The sequence below is a fragment of the Heloderma suspectum genome, chromosome 7, assembly GCF_057233095.1.
Source record: "Heloderma suspectum isolate Gila_16-S chromosome 7, 16-S_ref, whole genome shotgun sequence".
Classification (NCBI taxonomy): Eukaryota; Metazoa; Chordata; class Lepidosauria; order Squamata; family Helodermatidae; genus Heloderma; species Heloderma suspectum.
In genome coordinates, this window is record NC_139464.1 from 50,594,566 (window position 1) to 50,620,899 (window position 26,334).

Genomic DNA, 26,334 nt, shown 5'->3' on the forward strand with positions numbered 1-26,334 from the left:
TATATGAAAAGGAATTGTTGATTTTAATATACTTCTGTGTTTTTAGGATGGGAATGCAAGAATATTTCAAGATCAGCTCACTTGTACAATAAAAGCTCAGATCAGTTTGATTCAAGAGATCTTGAGATAATTCTGAAGAGCTTGGGTGGGTCAAGTGGAAGCATCCAAGAAACAAAAAGCAGGGAGGGTGAAACCTTGTGCATGCCCGCTTTTGGGATCACTAGCTACCACCAGTTCCAGATAAAACTGTAGCAAATTTCAGTGGCTAATAGAAGTGTTCCATCTTAAAGTTATCAGTGGTTTGCAGTCTTAGTACATTCACCATCAGTAGCAGCCTGTCTTGTATAACCTGGAGGAATGTAAATAAAATACAGCAGCCCCCTTCAGCAATTCCACACACAGAGAACTCTGCTACAAGTGAATGTCTCCATTCTCTTCTATGGCAGCAAATCATTTACTTGCACAAAGAGATGCTGGTGACAGGCCCTACCTCTGCTTGGCGTGCAGAAGGCCCCAGCTCCAATCCCTGGCATCTCCAGGTTAGGGTTGAGAAAGACGTTTCCCTGAAACTCCAGAGAGCTACACTGCCAGCCAGTGTAGGCAGTACTGAGCTAGATGGAAAAATGGTCTGACTCAGTATGAGGCAACTTCTCAGGTTCCTACCCAATTACACCACAGTGTGGTATTGTGGTTAAAGTGGACTAGGATCAGAGATCAGGTTTAAATCCCTACTCAGCCATGTGACTCACCTGGTAATCATGGACAGTCACTATCTCCCAGCTTTATCTACCTTACTGAATTGCTGTATTAAAATGGTGTGTGTGGGTGGGAGAACCATGTAGCCACCCTGAGCTCCTTGAAGCAAAAGGATAACCATGTAAAATAAAATGCAATAAACAACCTCCCCTAATGAAAACAAAGAGTCTTGTGGTACCTTAAAGACTAACAAACTTATTGTGGCATAAGCTTTTGAAGTGAATGCAGAAGGAACCCCACAGGCACATTAAAACCTACGTGGACTTTGCATCTTGCTCCCACTTCCAGACACAGTGCTATTAGCACACACTGGCCTCAAATCCCATCACTCAGAATTGGTAGGCTGCTTTGTTAGACTATGGTCATTAACTTTCAAATGCTTGTTGCATAATCACAACAGTTTACAAGCCACTTTTAATCCCATTCCATGCTACCAGGCACACACATCTTCATAGCAATGAACAGAGGGGTGTGTGCATGTGCGAGAGAGGGGGGGGCTGAGAGAATAAAGCTAATGTCTATACTGCAGTTCAGTTCAGCAACAGAGACTAAAGATTACAATTTTTGGTTACTAAGCAGCTTTTAAGAACTCCAGACCAAGCTCTAATTAAGTGCCCCAAAGCAATAACATTCTATTAAGTTCCCATGTTTTCCATTTCTCACAGGCTGTTTGGGGTATGTGTGTGTTTAAAATCCATAAATAATTGAAACTAGAAGGGCAGAAGTCACAATGCATTGTTTCCCTTGGGGTGTGCATTGGAATACACATTCAAACACACAGCTTCTATCCACATCCTACCTCAACCAGTTAGGCAGAAGTATCTTTTTAAAGTGCAACTAGAGCAAGCTCAGGCTTGCATTATTGGTTATTTCACCTTCAGTCAACAATGGATTACCCTGTTTGTGATTTTGGACAGAAACCACAATTTCATTCAGTGAGGACAAGTTTCATCTTCATACACAATGTATGTTCAAATTATAGCCACAGTTTGATATTAAACAGACTACCATGCAGATATTTTGCAACAGAACAGAATTCCATAGTCAACAGTTGACAGTGCTTTTCTTGACACCCACATAAACTTACATTATGCAGGAATTACAGCAGCTTTAAAAAATTACCTAAAAATACTGCTTTAACAAGGACAAGTGTATACAAACAGTAGTATGCACCCAATGCAGATAACCACCCTCTGGCTTGAGAACGTACAACTTTGTTATGCAAAGAAATCTAGACCCAGCTACTTTCGCTCCAATGTTAGTTACATAAAAGATTGTGCTGCATATAAAAGTATTAATGCAATAAGGAATGCATTATATAGCTAGCAGTATGAGATATAAATATAAAAAAACCACATACACAGCTTATTTGAAAGGCATTTCAGTTGTGCATAGAAATTAATTCATATTATGTGAAGGTTGCACTCCTACTTTGCAGACACAAGCATATTTCCTAAAATTCTACAGGGTGTTCTCCCATAGGGAAGTTTGGCTAATGCATTTCAAGCATGCAGTCCACCAAGCACAGCGGCTGTGTAACTTCCAGTCGCTTCAGAAAGGCCTACACAGCACCAGTGCCCAATGAATTGTTCCTGTGTAATCATGCCCATAGTTTTACTTGCGTTAAGCTCAATTGCTATCAGTACAGGCATGAACACAGACCATATAAATAAACTAGAACACACATCTGGTCTGATATTTACAATATCTTATGATACAGCTGATAGAGCACATCATCTGCTCTGGCACTTAAAAGTGATGATGTTTAAGGCCAAGATTTGTAAAGAATTCTTAGTGACCTGGTTGTACTGAAAACTTATGGGACTTACAGATTTTAACAACAACAACGAGTAACAACCTCAGCTCAGGAGCACTCAAGATTAGGCAGTTTGATCTCTCCCCCATATAAATCACTCATCCAAGTTGGATATTCCTAGTTACTTGGTAATTAAAAAAATACTAGAATCTTATTCTTATTGAAAATATTGCTTGGATACAATAGTAAGGCCTGATTCCCACATTCAGTTTTGACAAAAGCCATCTTCAGACAAATGTTCACATGTCAAGTCAGTGCACAGGCATTTTGTCTAAAGAGGGCTAAAGTCATTAGGAGATAGAGAATATTTCTGGAAAAGGTGCCTCCCAACAGGCAACACCCAATAACTACTAATATAGGAGCCTGCTATTCTCAAGTTTTCCCCTGATATGTTAAATACCAGCTAGCACATGAGACTCATTCAGAAGTATGTACCATGTGAAATTAAGGAAGGAACAACATTTTATGAGGACTTCATCACATCAAACATGAACGTGGGAAATGGACTCATGATGTATATAATGCATGTTAAAGTAAAGTGCCTAATATTGATCATTAGAGAAAACTGGTACAAGTTCTAGAAAAAATGTTCTTCACTGACTTTCAGAGCTTATCAAACTGCACTGTGTAAAACAAGAGTTAGCATTTCAGTTACCATAGTGCTATTTAATGTTAGTGTTCTCTTAAATAAACCAGCTACTGGAAACAACAGGTAATAGTTAACATTCCTGGTTATTTTACTTTCTGGGTTTCTTATTTCCAGTCATAACAAAATAATTATCATCCTGTTTACTCTTCAGTGTGGAATCCTTTAACCCACCAGGTGTTCCCTTAGTAGTTACAGTTGCAACCTTTAATTTTAAATTCTTAGTAGTTGGATCAGGGATTTTATCATTCTTCAGGGAGGCTTTAACCGGTGATTGACTTTTGGTGGCAGCTTGCATAGGCTTTTTTCTAGTTTCATCTATGGTAGACATTTGGGGAAGACGCACAACAGACAGTGGAGTACGCTCAGGATGTACCTGAGTTCTCACCCTGCTACTTTGGACCAGTACGTTCTTGGCTGAAGAATGATTGTTAACAGTTGAAGATACATTTTTACTCCGTGATCCTAATGTAGATGTCAGTTGTGTTGATTTATCTGCTTTAAGTGAGGATGTAGAACCCAGCTGCTTGATGCTTGCAGCAGTTTTGATATTTTTGGCCTGGCTGGTTTCTGGCATACCTCTGCATGAGCGGAACTGTGTTGGTAACGTTTGAGTGGTAGTTTTAGGAACAGTTTTTGTTGGTGTTGCAGAAGACTGTTGGGAATACGTTGGTGTAGGAACATGTACGTTTCTGTTAGTTGGCCTTGTAGATTTTACTGAGGTTTTTGAAAGAGGCTTAGATTTGGCTGCAACACTGATCCCTGTTCTGCTGTTAGAAGAATGGTACTCTTTTTCCAAGGCCACCCTTTTTGTTGTTCCAGGTAGCTCAGAAAGGTTACTTGCTGAACAAGAAATGACAGGATGAGACATGAGTGGAGAATTACAGGAATGCTTAAGTTTGACTGGTGACAAGATACATTTCTGAAGCGATTCTGAAGAAGTTCCAGCAGTTCTTAGTAAGGCTGATGAAGAACCTTTCTTTACAGGTTGTACACATTTTGAAACAGATGTTAATTTATGAGAAGGAGGTGCCGATTTTTTTGAAGCAGCTGCTGAAGATTTGGAAGTTGAGCAACTGTTATTTACTGAAGAGCCTTTTGACTTGGGATGGCCCAATACAAATTGGTTTGTAGGTGGTGTGTGCATTCTTGCTTTTGGGGAAGAAAGTGCAGGTGATTGTGGAAACTTAGCCGCTGCCTGCTTTGTATTAGCTACACGAGGAGTCTTTGGAGCTGAAACAGCAGTAGAGGGCTTTGAATTCTGTGTTCGATATGTATCAATGGCAGATATGGGGTTCATGACTGGAGGCTGTGGAGCTCTGGCAGATGAATTGGGAACAGTCTCATTGGATGCACCTTTCTGAAATGCCAAAATCTTTTGTTCTAATGTTGCAAACTGCAGCACTCGGCAGGGATCATACTTTAGTAGAAAACCTTGAAGGGTATCCCAACCTCCACCAACACGTACCATCACATGCTTGCCATGTAACATCTGGCGGAAGAGGGGAGAAAGAATAGATAGTGGAATAGCTGGTTATAACTTCTTAAACAATGTACTACAGGAAGTATTCGAAAGATCTTTGATCAGTCTTAACATTCAACCTTCCCTGGGACCCTTTGACAGCTAACATCTGCCAGCTCTCCTGAGAAATTACCAAAGTATTCTCCATTGTCCCTGAAGACCACACCTCACATCCTAAAAACACATGTAAGTGTAGACCAAGAGAGGGACAGAAGTGCAAGCTGCCAACTACTACAGCAGCAGACTGAAAGAATTATTGCTCAACAGTCCCTGGCATCACTGACACAGAGACAGCCTTTGAAACAAATGATGAGCCTGGGAAGATGACATCACCAGGAGTATGTATGTATGTATGTATGTATGAGATTGCAGTAGCTTCTGTAGGACTGGGATTGTGTCCCAAACATTCTAAGTCACAGAACAAAAACATTCTGAGAAATTGCACTTACTCGTATAAAGAGTATCTTATCTCCCAATCTATAGCGTCCTTCAGATAAGTACTCAATTGAAAACCTATGAGAGCAGCTGCAAGGAGGATCTTCAGCGATGTGTTTAACCTATATTGTACAAAGATTTCATGTAAATTTCTTCATTTTTAAAAAAGTAAGACTAAATGTGAACTTCCTATTTTGCTATAAAAATTGCATCACAGAAAACTAAAGCAATACCCATTTCAATATGACGATCTCTTCCCTCTTTCTCAAAACTCCCAAACAGATAATAAGCTCATACAATTGCAGAGGACATAAAGAGCATTTTAGTGGTTTCCAATATAGTTATATTTGTAACAGCATGTATTTCCTACTTCCTGCACTGTGATCTAATTTCCCTTGTCTTGAGTAGACAGGTTTAGGATTGTGAAGTTAAACTGCAATCCCATGCACAGTGTTCCACTTATTTTCCTGGTTTGTTACCCAACATTAACCCAGAGTTCCCCAATTCAGACATAAAGGGAAACTCTGGCTTAGTACAACTCAAGATCTTTTTCCTGAAGCTAGCATGCAACGGGAGGAGGGGAAGGGCACAGGAGGAGCATTTGTCTCCAAAACTATTTACAATGTCATAAAGTATGGTTTGTGATGCCTGGAAAGATCACCCAAACCATGCCAGTAAGTCTGTGCATTAAGGCCAGTTGAAGAGGATAACTCATAGCAACAGCATTTAGGGGCAGGTGCTTATGCACTCCAAGGTGGAGTTTAGAATTCAAAATGGAACCTCTCAGACTTGGAGCAATATACAGTACCTAGTATGCCAAAGATTACCACGTCCACCACCACAGGTCAGTACTGTGCAGGCAGGAACTGCCATGCAGAGCACAACTCATTATTATTTCCATAGGGAGAACTGCACTGGCATTTTATGTGTTTCTATGTCCTAGCACAAATTGAAAATTCTCTATAGAGCACATCTGGAAATCTTTATTGGCGTGAGTGAGGTTACACAGATGAAATATCTTTTCAAATGGAATTCTATTTGCAAACACACTCAGAAGAGGATAGAAAACATAGATAATTCAGTACAGTAGACTTCCAGTTAGTACACATAGAATAATCATATAGTTAAACTATGGAATTCTCTACCACAAGATGTCATGATAGCCACCAACTTGGATGGCTTTAAAAGTGGATTATACACATTCCTGGAGGATAAGGCTATCAATGGCTACTAGTCATGCTGGCTTTATGCTAACTCCAATAGGCAGTAGCTTCTGAATACCAATTCTGGAGAACATGAACAGGGGATGGTGTTGCACTCATATCCTACCTGTAGGTTTCACTCAGGTATCTGGTTGGCCACTGTGTGAACAGAATGCTGGTCAAGGTGGGTTTTTGGTCTGATTCAGCACAGCTCTTCTTATGTGCTTAATCATATTGAATCTTCATAGGACAAAATAGACATGATACTTACTGCTTCATGTAATTCTCCATGTTGACAACATGATTTAGGGGTGATGACAGGAGCTGCAGTATCAGAGGACATCAACAAGGTCTCTTCTAGTTCAATTTCCTTCTCCAGTTTTACTAACACAGGAGGTTCAACTCCATATCTAGAAAAAGAGAAGGGTGAGGAGAGAAGAAAAGATATTATATTTGGGTTAAGTAAAATTCTGAAATAAGGAAGATAATAGTGTGAGCTTGGCTACTACATGTATATGCAGCAAGCTGTGATGTATCTGGAACATCATTTGGCCATCTGAGAATCTCAGTTTTGCAGCAAACAGTTTGAAAATGTGCAAGCAGCGCTCACTGAAAGTCAATCCTGTAACCTGCACAACCAGCTTAGCCTTTGGGAGAAGGTCTTTGCCAGGAAATTTCTACACTCAAGTGTTCATGATTTAAAGCACAAATGGAAGTGAGAGGAGGAGAGAAATCTGGGTGGACACATTAGCAGTTGTATAAAAATGGAATATTAGTGTTGTCCCAGATGTTGATGGCATTCGTGATGTCCCTTGTGTTGGGACCCAGTTTTTCAAAACCAGATGCTCTGCTGTTCTTCCACAGCCTGCACCAGTCTAATGGCAAAAACTTAATTCTACCATTTTGATTGATGGTGCCCAATCCCTTACAGCCTTGGCTTGCTGGACTGATCACACTGTGTGAAACTGTGGTGGGTTTTCTCTCCCTGAGTGTTTAGGAGGCATAAGGAATCCTATGACAGACCAAGAAGAGAATCCACACTGTAGTTGCCACTGCTTCCTGTGCCCTGCTGCCTTATAAGTGTCCAGGGCCAGATGTGGGAAGCACCTTTTTTTCACCTTTTCACCACAGACATCAATGGTGGAGAATAATGATGCCCATTCCCAGGGCTGACAAAGTTTCTGGGGTACTTCAGGGGTGTCAGGGGAATGAGGTAGCTTAGGATTCTAAGGATCCTTGGCCTCTGCCTCTCCCATCACACCCCGTTCCAGGCCCCTCTACCGTGGAGCTGCTGGTGGAGCAGCAACAGTGGCAGAGACCTTCAGCACAGACCTCCACCTGTGGAGAGAGAGGTTTGCCCACAGAAAGGGAAGTCCACAATAGCCTACAGCCCCCGGGATGTCCTCCCAGGGACCATAGGTTTGCACTCTGAATCTCTGAAAACTCTGAGAAACCTTCTAAATGCTCACGATGCATTCAGAGCTTCTAGTTAGAGAACTGCAGTGAATACACACCTTGATACAATGCGACCAATTTCCAGTAGGCAAAGGTACACTTGTCTTGGATCCTTGTGCAAGACTGTAAGGAAATTAAGATGGTTAAGAAAAAAGGTGGCCCTTTGATGCTGCAATCACAGCAATTTCTCTGAAGTCAACAGAGCTTGCCCACACTAAACAGCCTTGGGACTGCATACAACGGCCAAGATTTAAAGTTTCCTAGAGCGCTTACTCACATATAGACATGGAATTCTGCACTAGCAAAATTTGCCCCATTCTGTCCACTGACGGGGAGTGCTCCTTATGTCTAATCCCACTTGCATACAGAGCATTCTCTGACACTAAAAGATTAATATGGTAGCTACCATCAGTGTGGAAATCTGCACATCAGATCAGAGAAAAAGGATCAACTCCACCAACTTTTTGTGGTTTTGCTCCAACCTCTTAGGAAGAGTCTTTCAGCAAAAATTACACCCATGTATTCTACCCTGTGCGATTAAGTATACAGGCTATATTAGAACATTACAGCCCCATGGGGACATCAGAGATAGGGCGGGTGGGCAGATGCATTTTCTCTTTCCTCCACACATATGGGCCACATCCATATGGATCAGCGTTTTGCACAAAGTCGCTTATAGAAAGTTTATTACTGCCCAGGGATTTCAGTCCCTGGCCCTCAAGTTCAGTAGACAACACCGTTAAGGCCCCTGCATTGTTCAAATGCAAAGGAGATGTGCAGAGAATCAGAGCTATACGCCCACACATGGGAATCCATTGTCCAAGCACAAAACCACTTCTTATTTTCCCCCCATCCAAAAATGCTTGCAAAAGGGCACTGCAGGCTAAGAGGAATTCAGCCCCTCTTATTAGGTTCTTTGCCAAGAATATACAAAGCATGCATTTATGCCACAAAGCCAGCAAGTGTAAATAGTCAGCACCCTTCCAAATACTTCAAGCTGTAAGCATAAGAAAAGATACAATATTGTGCAAGCTGACTGACCATTTCCAAGGGCGACAGATTCTAATTATGACTTTTTGCAGGTTTCATTACAGAAAAAATAAAACAGAAGTGAATAAAAATACATTTAGAAGATGTTTCATCTAAGGACGGTGGGACTCAACGAAGTATAAATCACTGGCCATTGCCAATTAAGTTGCCTGAAGTGCAACATAAACTTAAACTAAATTTTATGATACATTTCAGCTATTATTGTTTTTTAAAGCAGCTTACAGAGCAAACATGTAAAGGTTGTGTTTCAACAAGCACAAGCACTGCACAACAACTTAAGTAGTACTTCTCATACAGAGCTGGGACTTACACAGATGTGCATCTATTTAAAAAACAGACAATGCCAAAACCTTAATTAACAATACAATCTTGAGCTACTTTTCTTAATGAGCATTCAAAGATTTTGCTCCATCTGGAAAAACCTGCTCAGGCAGCTGCTGGTTACAAGGTCCAGCTGGAACACTAGAGCTGGGTAGTCCAATCCTCCAGGTGCAAACCCAGCGCAAGATCTATTTAAGTTGACCTGCTATAAACTGCTCAAGTGCTTTGAAGAAGGTGAGCCCTGAACCTGTTTGACAATTTATGTTTTCCTAGCCACCTCATTAGAAAGGAAAATGCAGGGGGAAAGAATCTAAGGTTCATGTTTCTGATGCAAAATAGTAATGACTAACAGATCGTTGCCCATGCAGTCACAAAGTCTTTAACTTGGCTGCCTAATTTAGCAGGCATGCACATACAACTTCAAACACTTTATGCAGAAATGAAACAGAATCAGAGGGGCCCTAATTTCCATTTAGGGCATACCTGCCTTTGGGAAAAGGGATTAATCAATTCAGTGCATCCAATTCTTGAATGGCACATTTCACAGTCCACAGATCCATCAGTAGAGAAGGCACAGTTTGCATGGGACGAGAACCCTGCACAAATATATATTGCCTTTTTCCTAGATACTACAATCAGGAACATGGAAGACTCCTAGGCAAACATGCACAAACTTTTATCATGCTGTCTACCAGCCCTTCACTACCAAGAATATTTGTCCCCGGCAGGGAACTGGGCATTGATCGTTTATACTAACACATACCCAGAAAGTTGAAGCGCGCATATATATATATATATATATATATGCATGCTGTCTACAGGGTATGCCCCCGGGGGTGAGAACAGGAAGGACTGTAAAGCAGCTATGGAAAGGCTTTGATCTGGGTCAAGAAGAAGATTTTACCCAAATAGGTATTTCAACTTCCATTCGCATCCGCTTACCTCCAAGTCCCTTCTCTTTGCATCAAGGTCTGGGCCTGTACTCTCCAACCCTCCCAACACATTAAGACAGAGATGGGGAACCTGTGGCCCTCCAGATATTGTTGGACTCCAGCTCCCATCAGCCCCAGATAGCATAGGCAATGGCCAGGGATGATGGGAACGGTGGTCCAACAAAACATGGACAGCCGTTGGTTCCCTACCCCTGCATTAACAGATCTTTTCTTAATGTCTTGTCTTTTCAAGCTTTGAAAAGTGAAGGACTTCACCCAGCCCTAATAACCAGGGAGGGTCAGGTGAGTTCATAAGAACATAAAAACATAACAAGAGCCATACTGGATCAGACCAAGGGTCCATCTAGTCCAGTGTTCTGTTCACACAGTGGCCAAACAGTTGTCAAGAGGAAACCCACAAGCAAGACACAAGTTCAACAGCACCCTCCCACCCACCCACCCATGTTCCCCAGCAACTGGTGTACATAGGCATTCTGCCTCTGGTACTGGAGCTCTGGCTACCCTTACCAGTTGGGTCTATCCTTACTGCTTCGGGTCCTGGCCCCTTTGAAAAGCCTGAGGCCTCTTCAGTCACCCAGCTCAGTCACTCTCCCTGAACTGGCCATATTCAGTAGTGTTGCTCAGTTCTAAATGGCAGTGCTACTTCCTTCAGGGACTCCCCTGGAACTCCAATACAACGGCATGGTGTTCACCATTTTGGTACCTGAAGCAGTTGAAACCTCATCCTTCCCCACTCAATTTTCTCTTTCTTGTTGTGGTTAGAGTCTAATGGAGTCCCAACATCTCACCCACGCTTTGCTGGTTTACCTTGCATATTGGTGTGTATGTGGAGTGGGTGGGTTTGACCATTTAAGCCCAGTGCAAGATCTTGAGTAAGAAAGCAAGTGGCAGGACAAAAAGCAAACAGACAAGAACATGCCAGCTAGGCTTGACTTGTGAATAAAGCTTCCTTCCCAGCTCCAAAGAACATTTGCTTAAAACTCCCCAAAAGGCAAATAAAGCACACCCAAATTTCAAAAGAAAATTTCTTAGACGGAGTCTCCAATCTCAGAGGCTTCTGAGTATCCAATGCCCTGCTGGGCTGGTAGAGCAGGAGGAGTAATGGAGGCAATTTTTGCCTCTCCGTCCTCCATTTACAAAATTTTCCTCCAGACGGCGTTTGAGCCCATTTAGAGAAGGTGTGCTGTGAGGGACTGGGCCAGGGCTGGAGAGTCCATAGGATTTCTCATATCCCGGCCTCTCCTTTCTCATCCCCACCCATTGGAATGCCCCCTTTTCCCTCCCTCCAAGGCAGCATTTGAGACCTTGGGAAGCTGCCAGCACGGTTCTTTCCATGGCAACTGTGAGGGGGTGAGAGTGAAGGATTGGAATGCAAAGTCCCCCTCCCCAGGTCATAGCAGTATCTACCGTCTTGGAAGGGGAACTCCAAACAATTCTATGTTCCATGGGACACTCTCCCAGGGACCACAGGATTGCTTTCTTAGACTCCCAATGTCTATAAACATCCAGTGTCTATAGGTGAGTCACACATACATTTTTGGCAGTAGTTAATATGGTGAAGCCAGCACAGTTGCTACCATGGTGCATGTGCCAAGAGGTTTCAGTACTGTGACTCATTCCTTGCTGACTCATCACTTGCTGACTCAACCCAGCATTTGAACATGTGCCAGGAAATGGTGACACACAAATCAGCACATGTGGGAGCATTAATAAGATCAATCATCACATCCAAATCCCACAAAGAAGTTGGCATATGTAGACATGAAATAATGTTGCAGAAGGGGTGGGGGGACAGGGACCAACATCTTCAGAGAAAAGGTTTCCTGCTCTATTAACGAGCATGATACAACACTCTCAAAATATTTGTCCAGTTTAATTTTCAAATCATAAGACTTCTTGCTTCTGTAATTGTTTATGTTATTCCGGAATGTCACTTCTGCTATGGCAGGGGTGTGCAGCTTCCAGGGCTTGTGGGGCTACATTGCCCCCCAGGAACCCTGCGGGGCCCACGCCCCACCCCTGCTGCAAATGGCTACCACCAAAATTGCAGCAATTCTGATGGAAGACAGGGTGTGCGTGCCTTGTTTCCCAGCAGAAACGAGATCCTGATAGCCCACCAAACAGCTGTTGAGAGGCCGATTCTGCTGGGAAACAAGGTACACACTCCCCATGCACCTTGTTTCCCACCAGAATCACTGGGATTTTGGGAGTGGTAGCAGCAGCAACAAGGACCAGGTGGAGGCCACACAAATGGCCATGACAGGCCACATGTTTGTCATCTCACAGGGCTGGCCAAGTCATGAAGAGCAACAGCGGGAATGTTCTTCTACTTCCCCCAAAGTTCAATTGGAAGTCTTGTTTTTTCCCCCCTCTCATTTTGCTCTGCGTTAAGAATGTGTGAAATTTTACAGTATTATACTTTAAACACAACATCTCTGTGAGAGTCAATCAAGGTACCCTGCAACAAAATCATAGGAACTAATTCTTACAAACACTTATCACCTTTTTAACAATAGACAACAATAACAACCTGTATGAGAAATGAATGGTCAAGTAGGTTTGTGGAGCTGGGCTAAAAAGAATCTATGAAATCCTTAGCAGTAATTACCTAAGCCTTCAGATTCAAAGAGGTAAGTCTCATCCACTCCAATGCACCTGCACCAATTCAGAAAGTTGGCTGTGTTATCTCTAGCAAAGAAGGATCCTGAAGGTGCATCCTTCTTACAAGGGACTTTTCTCAAAGGGAAATCCTGGAAAGAGGGAAATGGTGGAGAAAAATATCTGTGACAACTGGAAAACTTGAGAGATACATTTTTATACCATCACAAAGCCCTTACATTTACATTCAAAAGGACAGTGTGTTAAAGCTGAAGAGGGCGGTAATCATTTCGTGAGCAAATAGAAACTACTTTAAAAGATTTTCCAAGGAAAGAGAAAACTGCAATAGAAACAATTTCTGTTGTATACATAACAGTAATGATGGAAATGGTTTTGACTGGCACTGCTTAGGACTCAGTTGACACAGGAAAGTTTGTGGTGCTTAGTCTTTAGTTGTCAGAAGCATTTCCCTCAAAAGGGGAAGAAGACCCATAACTGACTAACTTGCTACATTCTCTGTCGAAACAGTGATTTGAAAGGGACTTTAAAAATATCTTACCAACAAACAAGAACAAGCATAATAGATTATCACATGAAATATCAAGCAAAGCCTTAAGGTTATACGTAATACTTCTCTGGTAATCTAAAAGTAGCATAAGTTTGTCAGAAGACAACGCATGATTCACTGGAATTTCAATTCACATACAGTTTAGATCATGATCAGCAGGTTTTTCATATCTCCTTCCAAATTATCTTCTCCCTTTTGTAGGGGGCATAACAATTAATCCTAATCACATTCTTGGCCTATACTAGACCATCCTAAACCACCACATACACTACCCAAGCACCATTTTAAATCTCTCAATAACTGCTAGCCACACCCATGAAGCAGATCACTTTTTCTCCAATCTGGTCCCACAGGTGTGGCTACCTTCCAGCATAGCTCTGTTGTGCTCACTGCTACCCTTGCCTCTTAACTAGCCCTTTTCTCCCCAAACATTTATGATGTATGACCTGCTTCTCTCCAGCTACAAACATTTTACCTGTCCTAATCTTGTTTCAGCCATAGCACTTCCTGCTTTCAGAGCCCCTTGCATGCCACACATCCCATTCCCAACATACACCACCTAAACAACAACCATGTATTTATTTCCAAAATGTATAAACCACTCTTCATCCACAAGGGAATTCAGAGCACTATCTTACTATCCTCCTGGCATTTGCTTCTTTGATCAGTCCATTGCATGTTGCAGTGCTCAGCAGGAAAGAAAGGTGCACCCTAGGCCTGTACAAAACTAAAGCCACCACGGTGCATCCCAGGATTCCCAAGAGTCTAGGTGCAAGGGTACTTGTAATACCCTTGTCTTTTTTCCAGGATCAGTTCCTGTGAGAAGCTGAGTTATATATGCTAGCCATGGCATGGAGCACAAGCAGAAACATGATGGCAATTATTCTCGGTAAATAAATTCCAAGAATGGTTGTTCTGAATACATTACCTGAAAATAAGTAAACAACTCTATAGTAGCCTCAGTGTTGGGTTCACACAGGCAGCAATGCCACAACATTTCCTGCATGAGAACACTGCCAGGCCTGCACTCGCATAACAAGGAAGTAGTATGGGAACCAGCACATATGGAGCACATGAATGCCCAATTACACTTGATTGCCGATAATCCAGATAGACTTCCTTGTGCTATCCGAATTGCATTTAATAGGATAAACATGTATTTTCAGTTTACATGCTACTTCTTCCATGCAAACACGGGAAAACAGAAGCTCAAAGAGATTAATTTGTATGAAATATAACTTTTACGTTTAAAATGTAATGATGAACACAGTACTTACCCTTAAACCATTTGGGTCACAACTTTTTTTAACTGTGCTTTGAATAACGCCAATCAACATGCACAGCAGAACGCCATTATCAAGATCTTCCAACAACTGTTCTGCTGTAAGTTCTATCCCTGTAAAATAGCCATGTCCTTCATCAGTGTAGCGGAGACAAAACTCAGACTGACAGTTCAAGCATGCATAGGGATAACCACATCCTAAATCTACTGCATAGGGATAACCACATCCTAAAACCTTCACAAGCATCTCTTTCTGGTTTATTCATCTGCTTTTGCCCAATTCCAACTCAGCCTTCGAATGCCACACTTCAGACATTTCATGCAAACACTGTCAGATAATATATAACCAAGAAGCTGTTGCAGAAGAACATAAGAACAGCCATGCTGAATCAGACCAGTCTAGGCCCATCTAGTCCAGCATTGTGTTTCCACAGTGGCCAACCAGCTGCTTGTGGGAAGCCCACAAGTAGGACATGACTGCAATAGCACCCTCCTGCTCATGTTCCCCTGCTACTGCTATACAGAATTATACTACCTCTGATAATGGAGGTAGCATATAGGACTAGTATGTGACCGTCCCTACGGTGCAATGGAAGGAGCCATAGTGGGGCTCTGGATGAACCACAAGGAAGCTAAAGCTGAGTGATACATTTCCTCATGTTTGACACATTAGAAATACAGTGTCACAAAAGTCATTCACACTATTGTATATGATTGCATTTCTGCATTTGAAGAGCAATGATTTGAATTGCAGTCTATATTTTAGGCTACAGTTGCACAATGGTAATTAGAAATTAACATTGGAACCCAATGACTCCCTAGTCAATGTTTGTAGAAATAGAGGCATTTAAAAAGATTGTGGCAAGGCATTACAATATGCTCTTAGCCAGCGACCAGACCTCTGACAAAGAGAGAGTGGGACTGACCAGGGAAATAAAGTAAGCTGAATAGGAATGGGCACCTGCAATTATTTTATACATTAGTGGTTCTAACATATGTCAGTATGAACTCTATTCATTGTGCTAAAGCAGGGGTGTTGAACCTTTTCAGTCGAATTCAACTGCAGAGAAGCTCTCGGGGGCCACATTTCAGTTGTGGGTGGAGCCAAAGGCAAAAGGCGTGAGGGCAACATAACTAGAATACCAGCACAGTGAAGCATAAAGCTTTTACTGCCGGTAACTAAGCCTTTGGAGAGGCATTTCAGCCTTCTAGAATGGAGAAGAAATTGTGCAAAAACCAAGAAACCACCAAACAATAGGCGGGGGGGGGGGATGTGGGGAAGGGAGTGTGGCCATCTAGTGAACTCCGAAAGGCTGGATTGGGGACCCAGGAAGGCCAGATTGAGACCCCAGGCAGGCTGGATGAAGCACTCAGGCCTGAGGTTCAACACCCCTGTGCTAAACCTTGGTTACCAGTTGTTAGGGTGATGGATCTTCCAAACAGATAAATATTTGCTGTAACTTTACCTAACAAGCCAGATAGCCAGATGGACAAATCCTCCTGCATAGGTACCAGAGTTGCCTCATGTCGGACAGATATCCACTGGTCATAGAGTAAAACATCTGCTAAGCCTGGGCCATGCCTTGGAGTCAGTGGACTTCGAGGACTTAATGGGGGATCATCTCCAAACCACACCTGATGGGGAAAAAACTAAATCAAACTACTTGGCTACACTTCCATATATTCCGCAGGTCGCTAGTTATAACAATTGAATGTTACTGCTAACCATTATGAAGCCTTTTCAAAACTGATACAGAAGAGTATTAAGTCAGTAATACCATCATCCAACATGTTACCCAAATGATTCACAATTATTTTAGAGAAGCTCTGTTAGAATTTGAAGTTGATGGTTTTCTGGATAACCTGTTGCAATCGTGGACTCTGGATTCCAGCACATTCTAGAAAAGTCTAGCTTTCATAAAAGCACACACACAGCAAGTTTATGAAACATGAGACATGACACTTCATATCTGTGGCACGTTAAAGCAACATAGGGATTTATGTTCTTCAGAGGTGTATTGTCAGACTTGTGTTTGAGGTAGGCAACAATTTAATAAAAATAGCTTTGATATTTCACTTTGCCTACCTGAACCGCGTGCTGCATGGTGACCGTACTTTCCTAGGAATGAAGAGGAGAGACACTTCAAACTAAAACTCATGAACTATTTTAATTGGAGTTACCCTCCAGGGTCTACCAATTTAGTGCAATAAAATGGTATGTCAAAACACTATATATACAGTATGTCATCTTATATCTAAGTCAAAGCATTTCATCTGGCTCAGTACAGGTGACAGCCTACAGTTCATAGGCCTCATGCATTCCTCAAGGCACATTTGTGAGGCCTGTTAGATTCAGCCAGAATTCTGGCCCACATGATTGCAGAGGTAAGCTTCAAAATGTAATAGCTTAAATGTAATAGCTAAAAGGTCAAAGACTGGGAACAAGGAGGGCTGATAAAAAGAAAGAGCTAGAAAATGTAGTACTTAATAATAACCCTCCCCCCCTCAGGATTTCAGAGTCAATAAGCAATATTTTTCAAGACTGACTCAATTTCTTCGACATCAGTGAATAGAAATTTCAGAATATGAATGTGTTAACTTGGGACTTGATCATGACTAATGAATTGGATCAGAGCATCCTTGCCTAGGCACCTAAAGACAATTCTTAATCACTACAGGCAATCAGACAAGTGGTTATTTACAAGCTAAACAATATACACCAGCCTTCCCTAACCTGATGCCCTCCAGATGCGTTGGGACTATAACTCCCACAAACCTCAGCCAGCATGGAGTTGTAGTCCAACACATCTGGAGGGCAGCAGGTTGGGAAAAGGCTGATATACACAATGGCCTGGTTGAGATTACAAGTCCCTTCCAGAAAGATGACATGTTGGAAATATAGTTTAATGCAACACTATAGAAATAATAGCATTATCTACTTTGCTCAATACTTTCGTACTGGAGTGCAAGCCCTAATCTCTAACTATCATTTCCCAACTGGGTTACAGTGTTTACAAAGCAAACACATGTTTTGATTCTAAATTTACCTTCACACCAAGTGGCAGCATAGTTGTTTTTAAAAATATATATATATTTCCTATACTAATAGTGCTTATAGTGAAGATTTAGGACTATATCAGAGATTTATTTGGGTTCCTATCCACAGCTGATTTGAGGGCATAGATATATCCTGAACTAATCATATCTGTCAATGCACAAGTTCCTTACTTCTCCCTTGAATGTTAGTAACACATGTCCTTTTCCTGATGTTATTTCCCTTCTCCACACTACACAAAAAGGGCAGAGTACAAATAGGCCATTACTAATGAATGCATTATGCTTCTCACGAGTTGGTCCCAGGGAATAAATTTCCCTTAGCATAAAAAGCCCTTTGTCCAAACAATAAAGCTTAAGCAGGAGGCTTCATTGACTTTTTAGAAGGAAAAAAATATGGCTGAAGCAGCTAGCAAAGAAGCTGCTCTCATTAAAATAAGGAGCCCCACACAGTCCACAAGGGCCTTAACATGCCAACTTCCACAGTAAGAACAAAAGCCAGCCTAATTTGGAGGGCATGCTCAGAGCTTGAACAAAGTTCAGTATTCAAAAAGAACTATTAGAAGAATGTCCAGCAGCTTCATTTTGGGGGAATGCCTCATAAAACATATCTGTTTGGAGAAAACTGCATTCGAAGGGAAATGTCAAATTCTTTTGCATCAATTCACTTGATAACATTACAACTGCCACAGAAATCTACTACAATGCACTCAAGAAGTTGGTCACAAACTGACAACTACAACTTCAAGTGGGATTCCTGCTTCTCAGCATTACAGACTTACAGTTGGATGCTGCATTTCAGACATCATGTTCCAGATCCTTCAAATCACGGTCTGGAGGTCAAGAATGAGTGAGAAGCTTGTACGCTCCCTCCCACCATGACTTCAAACTGTGCTTTGAGTAAAACAGGACATATTCTATTAAGTTGAGAGAAAGCAGGGAGGAAAGAAGGGGAGAAGGAAGTATGCAAACTTGTAGCTTGTTCCCTATTCCCCAGATCATGATTTGGAGGACTGGGAGTGTAATATCTAAATGCAGGCTCAGTCTATACAGCAGTCTTGCAGTGTGATGACCCTATGCATGTTTACTCAGAAATTAAGTCCCCAGACTTCAGTGGAACCTATATAAAAGCAAGCATAGATTTACTTGGGAGGAAAGTCCCACTGAACTCAGGGGACCTAATGTTAGAGTAAACATGCATAGGACTGGGCTCATGGATGGTTTCCGATAATCAGCACCTTGTGGTGGTCATTTGAGTACTCAGATGCTACAGATGGTCCACAACATAGCAGGCTGATTATTAACAGGAGCTGTGTATACTATGCAACTCCCTTGCTGAAACAGGAGCATGGGCTTCCTATGCGTTTGCAGGTACAATTCAAACTGCTGGTGATGACTTTAAAGCTCTGAATAGTTTAGAACCAGGATATTTGAAGGACTGTTTTTTCTCATACAAGCCTGCCCTACTGAGATAATATTTGGAGGCCCTCTTGTATGTCCCAAGTACCCCAGACATAAACTTAGTAGGACTAGGGGCAGGGCCTTTTTGGTGAACGCACCTAGGTTCCAGAACTCCCTTCTAAGAGAGACATGTCTCACTTTCTCATTGATAATATTCCAGAAGGCTATGTCTGTCAGTAAATGCAGTGAAGAGTTTGGCTGGTAAGAATGTCCCCTTCTCCCTGTGGAGGAGGGAAAAAGGCAAGCAGTTATACTCTTCCTCAAAAAATAGCAAGTCAGGTTGACCACAATTCAACAAACCAAAAACTGAGCTTTGACAGACCTTAGGGAAGGAAGTGGGCACAAACAACATCATTCTCAAGGGCCTGGCTGAGTCACATACTTCTACTACTATAAATACTTTCCTTATTCCAACTATGGTTTGCATCCTTCTTTCCTTATCCACACACAATTTTACTACAGATTTGTGTCAAGGATTCAAGTTAATAGCAAAGCTAGGGCATTGCTTCAAATGGCCTTTCAACATTCCTTCCTGAAGAGATCTGTGCAACTCAAAAGCTTACTTTCTGCTAACATGTCTGGTCCAGTAACAGGGGTTACCTGACCCATTTTGGATTCTATCTCCCTTTGAATTCTGAATAACCCACAGTAGCCACGTCCGCACTACATGGCAACCCCCTGATCATGGGTTGCATATTCAAAATGGCGCCCAGCACACACCATGGCTGAGCCTGACTATCCTGTGAACCAGCCAATGTCTCTTGCCATCATTTACTAGTGCAATATTTTATTTATTTATAAAATTATTTCTGAGTTGCCTTTCAGGCCAGAAAGCGCCCACATGGCAACTCACAATTTAAAACTTTGAAACAACTGAAAAAATTTAATTGGTCATTATCAGTTAAAACTGAGGCTTTTCACTCCAATGTCACTTCTGAAATAGCAAGTAGCTCACAAGGAATTCAGGCACAGGGCAGGTGTTAATTCGGCAGCCATTAGCAACTTAAAGTGGATTAAGCCTTTGATTCAGAAAAGGGTGGCCCCAATGGTATTTTTAAACACATGACAAGTATGCAAGCACACACACAAAGAGGGACAGATATAGACACCCCCTCTAAATATAGGCTGAAGCTGCAAATAGACACAACTGGTGGAACTTTAATCTTAGCTCTTACAGCGTTATGAAAGTATTCTGAGTAGTTATATTTTTATGATGCACAGTACAGAGATAGTTTGGCATGACCAAGTCCATTTAAAATCAATGGGCAAATAATATTGAATCTGAGCCATTGCATAGGTAAAATAGCAATCCTATATACACTTGTCTGGGGTAAGCCTAGTGGCATAACACAGTGGCATAACTTTGGGGTAAACATACATAAGATTGCACTGCACCTTTTCTGGATCAAACATCATCTTTATACTCAAAATACAGAAGAGACAACTGCTACTATTTTCTATTGTAATAATTTCCAAAGTGGCAGCCATGTTAATCTGTTGCAGCAAAACTGACAAAAACTATTTGCGGCACCTTGAAAATTAACAAATGTATTACGGCATAAGCTTTAATGGACTACAATCCACTTCATCAGTTGTCTCCAAAAGCTTAAGCTAGAATAAAAGTGTTAGTCTGTAAGATTACTCTTCCTTGGTTTTCCCATTCTCTAGTATTGCTCAGTGATTTATTTGTTTGGATTATTTATAGCCCACTTGTCCATGGAGCTGGTTACAATAGGCAGTAAAAATCTTCCACCATTCAGCTTCATTGGATCACCCCAGGTTCTGGTATTACAAGTTATGGGTCTTATGGGAAAGGGAGAAAAACTTCAAAACTTATGGAGAAGTTTAGGAAAATCAACAGGCTCTCACTCCCTCTGCCTTTCTCTTGGCATACTCGCAGTGCCAAAACCAGGCCTGAACCCCAGCTGAAACAGATCTAGAAACTCGGGGAAGGATCCAATTGTGACTGTCTGCTAGTGCTATTTAAGTTACACTAGCAGAAACCAATGCCTGTGATTCATCAATAGTGCTTGCTAGCATGACAGGTTTCCTGGGAAATCTGTCACATTAGCAAGCACCATTGCTAGCAAGCAACATCATGTTAACAAGTCTTGGTTTCCATTAGGGAATATTAGCGTTCACTAATAATTATTGTTTTCTGGACCCAGAGAAGATTTCTTCATCAACAGTTGAACCAGTAACTCTTTTGAAGTTGAGACCACCTCAAGGAGGCATTTATCACCTTATGGACCTAGCTGGTCAATCATTCCCTGATCAATGTGACAGCCAAAACAGGACAAGAGTACACATGAAGAGTATCACACTTATCGGAGGAAATGATCAACTCAAAAAAATTGAATTCATTTAACAATACAGGACCAGGCAGAGCTCTGGACTCCATATGTCTCCCAAGGTAAAACCCTACCATAAATCTCCTAAGGTGGAATAGCTGTTGTGAGTTTAAACCTCAACAGAAAGCAATTCAACCATGACAAGGGAGCTACAGAAAGATCCCCTGTATACAAAGTCACTTATAGAGAATAGTATAGTATGTTTCTCTCCATTTATAAAGGAAACAACCTGTTTAGTTTCAAATGTTTCTCTTTTTGAAGAACTTAAGCAGCTACAGTATACAACAGAATTCGCTTATTCAAATTTACAAATTATTTATTTTAAAATATTTTTATCTTGGTCCCCAGCCAAAAAGTCTCCTGAAAAGGCTTACATATAATCAGTAAAACAAGACAGTCCCTGCCCACAGACTTACAATCTAAAAAGACATGACACCTAAGGACAAAGGAATGGGGAAGAGGGAAAAATTAAATCTTTCCGCAGGGCTGGTGGAATGGCCCTGCTTCTCAGTGACATCTTCTTCAGTACAGCCAGCTGGAATGGCTGCTGATAGTGACGGTGATGGTGACAATGACGTGAGCCTTCATGGAGGTGGGCTTCAGCAGGGGTTATACAGAGTGCTTGTATAACTGCTAAGATCTATAAATCCCCACTCCTGATGCCTTTAAGTTTTTGTGATGGAGCATGATGGGGCAAACTATGAACAAAATTTAGTCTACAATATTTTTGACACTCTCTTATTAATAAAGGTCTATTCTATAGTGGGACAGTGATAGTCCATTAAATGAAGCTGGCTTATTTTGCATAGAATGACATGGTTTGCATGTAATGAGAAGCCACCGTGGCATCATTTTGAATATTTGAGCCACGGCAGGGGCATGCTGTAGCTTGTTGTTACATGTGAACCCAGTGAGGGTGGGTTGTTGGGGTGCTTGATAAGCCAGCCATAACCGTTTTAGGGCTGCAGGTCGCTTGTCAACCATGCACAGTGGCTTCTCGTTACGCGTGAACCAAGCCAACAGGAAATGGAAAGGTTGCTGCATATCACCACATTCGTGCTCCCTAGAATATCTGAATATAATCCCACACTATGCTCCTAAAGTTCAGGGCATCTGCAGACATTTAGTAACTTATTTAATTTGTGGTATAGAATAACTTTCTATAATGCCTGTTCAGCTTATTGGTGAGCCACTGAATGCCATAATGTTTTGAAAAACTGTGAAAGGACTTGAACCTGGTTGTCATTTGATGCCCTCATGCTCTCTTACTTTCTGTCATAACTTAGTTGATATGCCTAGATATGGAATGAACATATGGATCATCACCCTAATTTTCCAGTTACCAAATACTTTCTCTTACAAATTCTGGTCTTTGGTACTTCTGGAAATGAGAGAGAGACTGGACATCTCTTTGCCATCTTCATCATTTCTTCTAAGCACACATAGAAAGATAACATGAGGGCCTCTATTCTCAAATAACTGTAAAGGCCACTATAGAAGGTGGTGCAAACACTGGTCTCCAACAGTGCATTCCCACACATGTTTACTCAGAAGTAAATTCCATTATTGTGTCCAGTGACTTTTTACTACCAAGTATCTTTAGGGTTGCAGCCTTAGATTCTTAGGACACAAGCCACTTAGAGCTTTATGTCATCAATGTAGTCGTCATTTAGCACAACTTGGGAGTCTTGTTTTACAGCCCAAGCAAGTAAACAATGAAAAGGACATATCCTCAGTGAGAGGAAGTCCATTTCTTTTCAGATACTTTGCCTAAATTGCAATGTTTTCTCTTGAATGGTTTTACACAGTGCTTCAGATTCAAGTTATACAAGCCACCTATGCCTAAAGGTTAAAAAGATCTTTAGTGTATTCTTTCACCACAGATAAAGCTGGTAAGGTATTCTCTCCTGCTACTATGTCTACCGACGTAAGAAAATAAGAAGAAACATGCTGGATCAGACCAAAGGTCCATCTAGTCCAGCATTCTGTTACACAGAGGCCAACCAGCTGCCTGTGGGAAACTCTCAGTCTGAATCCTAAACAACTACCCTAGCAAATCCCATTTACAATGCTAGCATCCTATTGTGGCTTGCACTGCCCTTGTTGTTGTTGTTGTTGTTCAGTCGTGTCTGACTCTTCGTGACCCCATGGACCATAGCACGCCAGGCCTTCCTGTCCTGCGCTCTCTCCCGGAGTGTGCTCAAGTTCATATTCATTGCATCGGTGATGCTATCTAGCCATCTCATCCTCTGCAGTCCCCTTCTCCTTTTGCCTTCAGTCTTTCCCAGCATCAGGGTCTTTTCCAGAGAGTTTTCTCTTCGCATTAGGTGGCCAAAATATTTCAGCCCTTGTTAGTCTGTATCTAAAACACTTATTTGCTGGTGCAACAGGTTTTAGAATGAGGTGAAAATCATAGTTAAAACAGGACTGTAGCCTGATATGCCCTTGCAAATCCCAGATTTTATCAAACATCTTCCAGTGCAAACCTATGCAGGTCTACTCAGATGTAAGCCCCAGTAAGTTCAACGGGACTTACTTGCAGGTACATGTATATAAGTTTGCAACCTTAATTACAACATCAGATTGTCCATGAGAGATAAGTCCATGGAATATTGGCCTTTTGCACCTTTTATAAATTTCTGGCACCCAAATGAAGGTGGCAATGAAAAAGATGTTTACTCATAAGTAAGTCCCACTGGTTTCAATGAGGATTACTTAGAAGTACACCACATTGTTTGTAAAGTGTTACTCTGGAAATCAAAGCTAACTCTGCTGAATTTGAAACTGCTGATCAAGACTAGTTGGTCTACTTTGTCACTGGAAATCTACCTTATTCAGACATGATGCCTATTGCCATATACCTGAAGAGCCTACCTTCAGTAATGGTCCCTAGGTCTTTATGGGCGATAAAATTTCAGACATTACATGGAGATGTGACTAGTAATTGCTCCATGCTGTGTACATAAGTTTGCTGCAAGATTCCCACAGATTTAGACTAGCTTTGAAACATACAATCAGGATTTGTCTAGATATCAAAACTCTGAACGTGATCCTTAACGTGGGTAAATCTCAAACTTATAGGCTGTATACAGTTATGAATACAAAGTTACTCGGCAACTATCTATCTTGCAACTGTGTGAGCTTTCTTAGATTCTGTTATGCAAATTCATACTGAAGAAAAATATACTGGCTTAAAACCTTTAGGGTGCAATCCTACGCATGCCTAGACATGCACAGGATTGCAGCCTTAGAAAACAACCTGCCACAAGACCATGCTAATTCAAAACCTGCATAGTCCGAGGCCTGTTAGGGAAAGGAGACAGCGATAAGGCTGACACACAGAGATTACAGCTCAAGAGGGCCCTATCCCATACTTACATAGCAACGCTGTCTTCAAGTCACAGTTGGCCCTAAACATCTTTGGGCAGCTGCACATTACTTTCACACCATCAGATTATATATATCACACACACATGCATGAGCGTGTGCGCGCGCACCCCCGCCCCACCACCACCCCCTCTATTTCGGAGGACTTTTGTCAAAACCGTAGCCATAGAACTGCTTCACACGGCAAACTCAAGGGATTCCCCACCACCACCACCACCACCACCATTGTGTAAATAACCACTATTCTTCCTTTTTTTCTTTTTTTTTTTCATAGATAGTCCCAGAGAGAAAGCGAAAATACTCTCCAGCATACAAACCCATCCCTTCCGCAACCCGGGGCCCTTCAGATGCTTTGGACAACAACTCCCATCAGCCCCAGCAAGGCCAATGGTCGGGAAGGCTGGGAGCTGTCGTCCAAAACATCTGGAGGGTGCCCGTCTTAAGGCAATGCCCCTGAGGAAGAAAGGCCAACCCACCCTTTCCCCAGCATGGAGAAGTGTGAAGGCTGTTACTATCAGAACTGCCCCGCGGGCACTCCCGGGGTGGGGAGGAGGGAACGCTGTGCTGCGGCCGGAGGCAAGCGCGACCCCACCGCGGGAGCCACGCGCCCTGCCAGGAGGGAGACGCGGGAGGTACTTACGGCCACCTTCCCCCGACTCAGGCTGCCCCGCGCATCATCCGCCCGGCGATTGCGGCGGCGAGCAGCCCCTGCCCCGATTCATGCGGCTGGCGTCCGCCCGCGCAGTTCGAAAGGCCCAATCAGGCGGCGCGAGGAGGAGCCAAGGCCGCGCGGGACCGGGGGAGCGAGCGCTTGCGAGCAGCTGGTTGGGCGCGGCGCGGCGCGGCCCGCCGCGTGGGCGCTCGCCGTGGCGCTGCGCGGCGGCGCGGATTCGAGCCAGAGGGCCGCCGCAGTTCCGCGGGGGGCAACTGCTGCTGAGGCAGCGTCGGGTGACAGCCGCCGTGGGTCTCCGTCCCGTCCCGTCCGCGTGACAGACTCCTAGCCAGCTTGCTAGCCAGCCAGGCATGCGCTGAGAAAGGAGGGAGGGTGTGCTGCAAGGGAAGCGCTTCTTGCACAGCGTTCGCCTCCCGACGCAGCCTGTTCTGGAACCAGGGAGCGGTGGCGGAGCTGTGTTTTTTTGAAGCACCTTTTGAAAAAGGCCTCCGGGCAAAGCCAAGCCATAAAGCGCTTTGCAAAACAACAATAACAAAAGACGGCTTCAAATAAATGTACGATCTGGATGGAACGCGCAACTTAAGGCTGCAATCTTATACTTACTAACCTGGAAGTAAGCCCCACTGAACTCCACGAGAGTTACCTCTGAGTAGACTCGCATAGGATTGCACTGCAAGGAAATGTTGGAGCCAAAACGAACCCTTTCTATGCATGCCCCCATGACGTTTAAGTACAATTAAATACACCTGCCATGGGATCTGGCCCATTGGTGTTATGCATTAGCATTGTTGTTGTTCAGTCGCT

General features: G+C 42.6%; 1 protein-coding gene across 2 annotated transcripts; it reads right to left on the minus strand.

Moving 5' to 3' along the window:
* Positions 1–1,659: 1,659 nt before the first annotated feature.
* GAS2L3 (growth arrest specific 2 like 3) lies at positions 1,660–25,841 on the minus strand. 2 transcript variants are annotated; one of them, XM_084811773.1, is made up of 10 exons: positions 25,498–25,605; positions 19,218–19,340; positions 16,691–16,723; positions 16,071–16,239; positions 14,600–14,718; positions 12,765–12,906; positions 7,892–7,955; positions 6,649–6,787; positions 5,190–5,297; positions 1,666–4,710 (listed from the first exon to the last, which is right to left on the minus strand). In XM_084811773.1, the coding sequence occupies exons 3-10, from the start codon at positions 16,706–16,708 to the stop codon at positions 3,310–3,312; spliced, it is 2,160 nt and encodes a 719-aa protein (XP_084667899.1). In that variant the 5' UTR covers positions 16,709–16,723; positions 19,218–19,340; positions 25,498–25,605; the 3' UTR covers positions 1,666–3,309. The 2 variants fall into 2 exon arrangements, with proteins under 2 accessions (XP_084667898.1, XP_084667899.1); XM_084811772.1 differs by lacking the exon at positions 19,218–19,340 and having other exon boundaries at positions 1,660–4,710; positions 25,498–25,841.
* Positions 25,842–26,334: the final 493 nt, after the last annotated feature.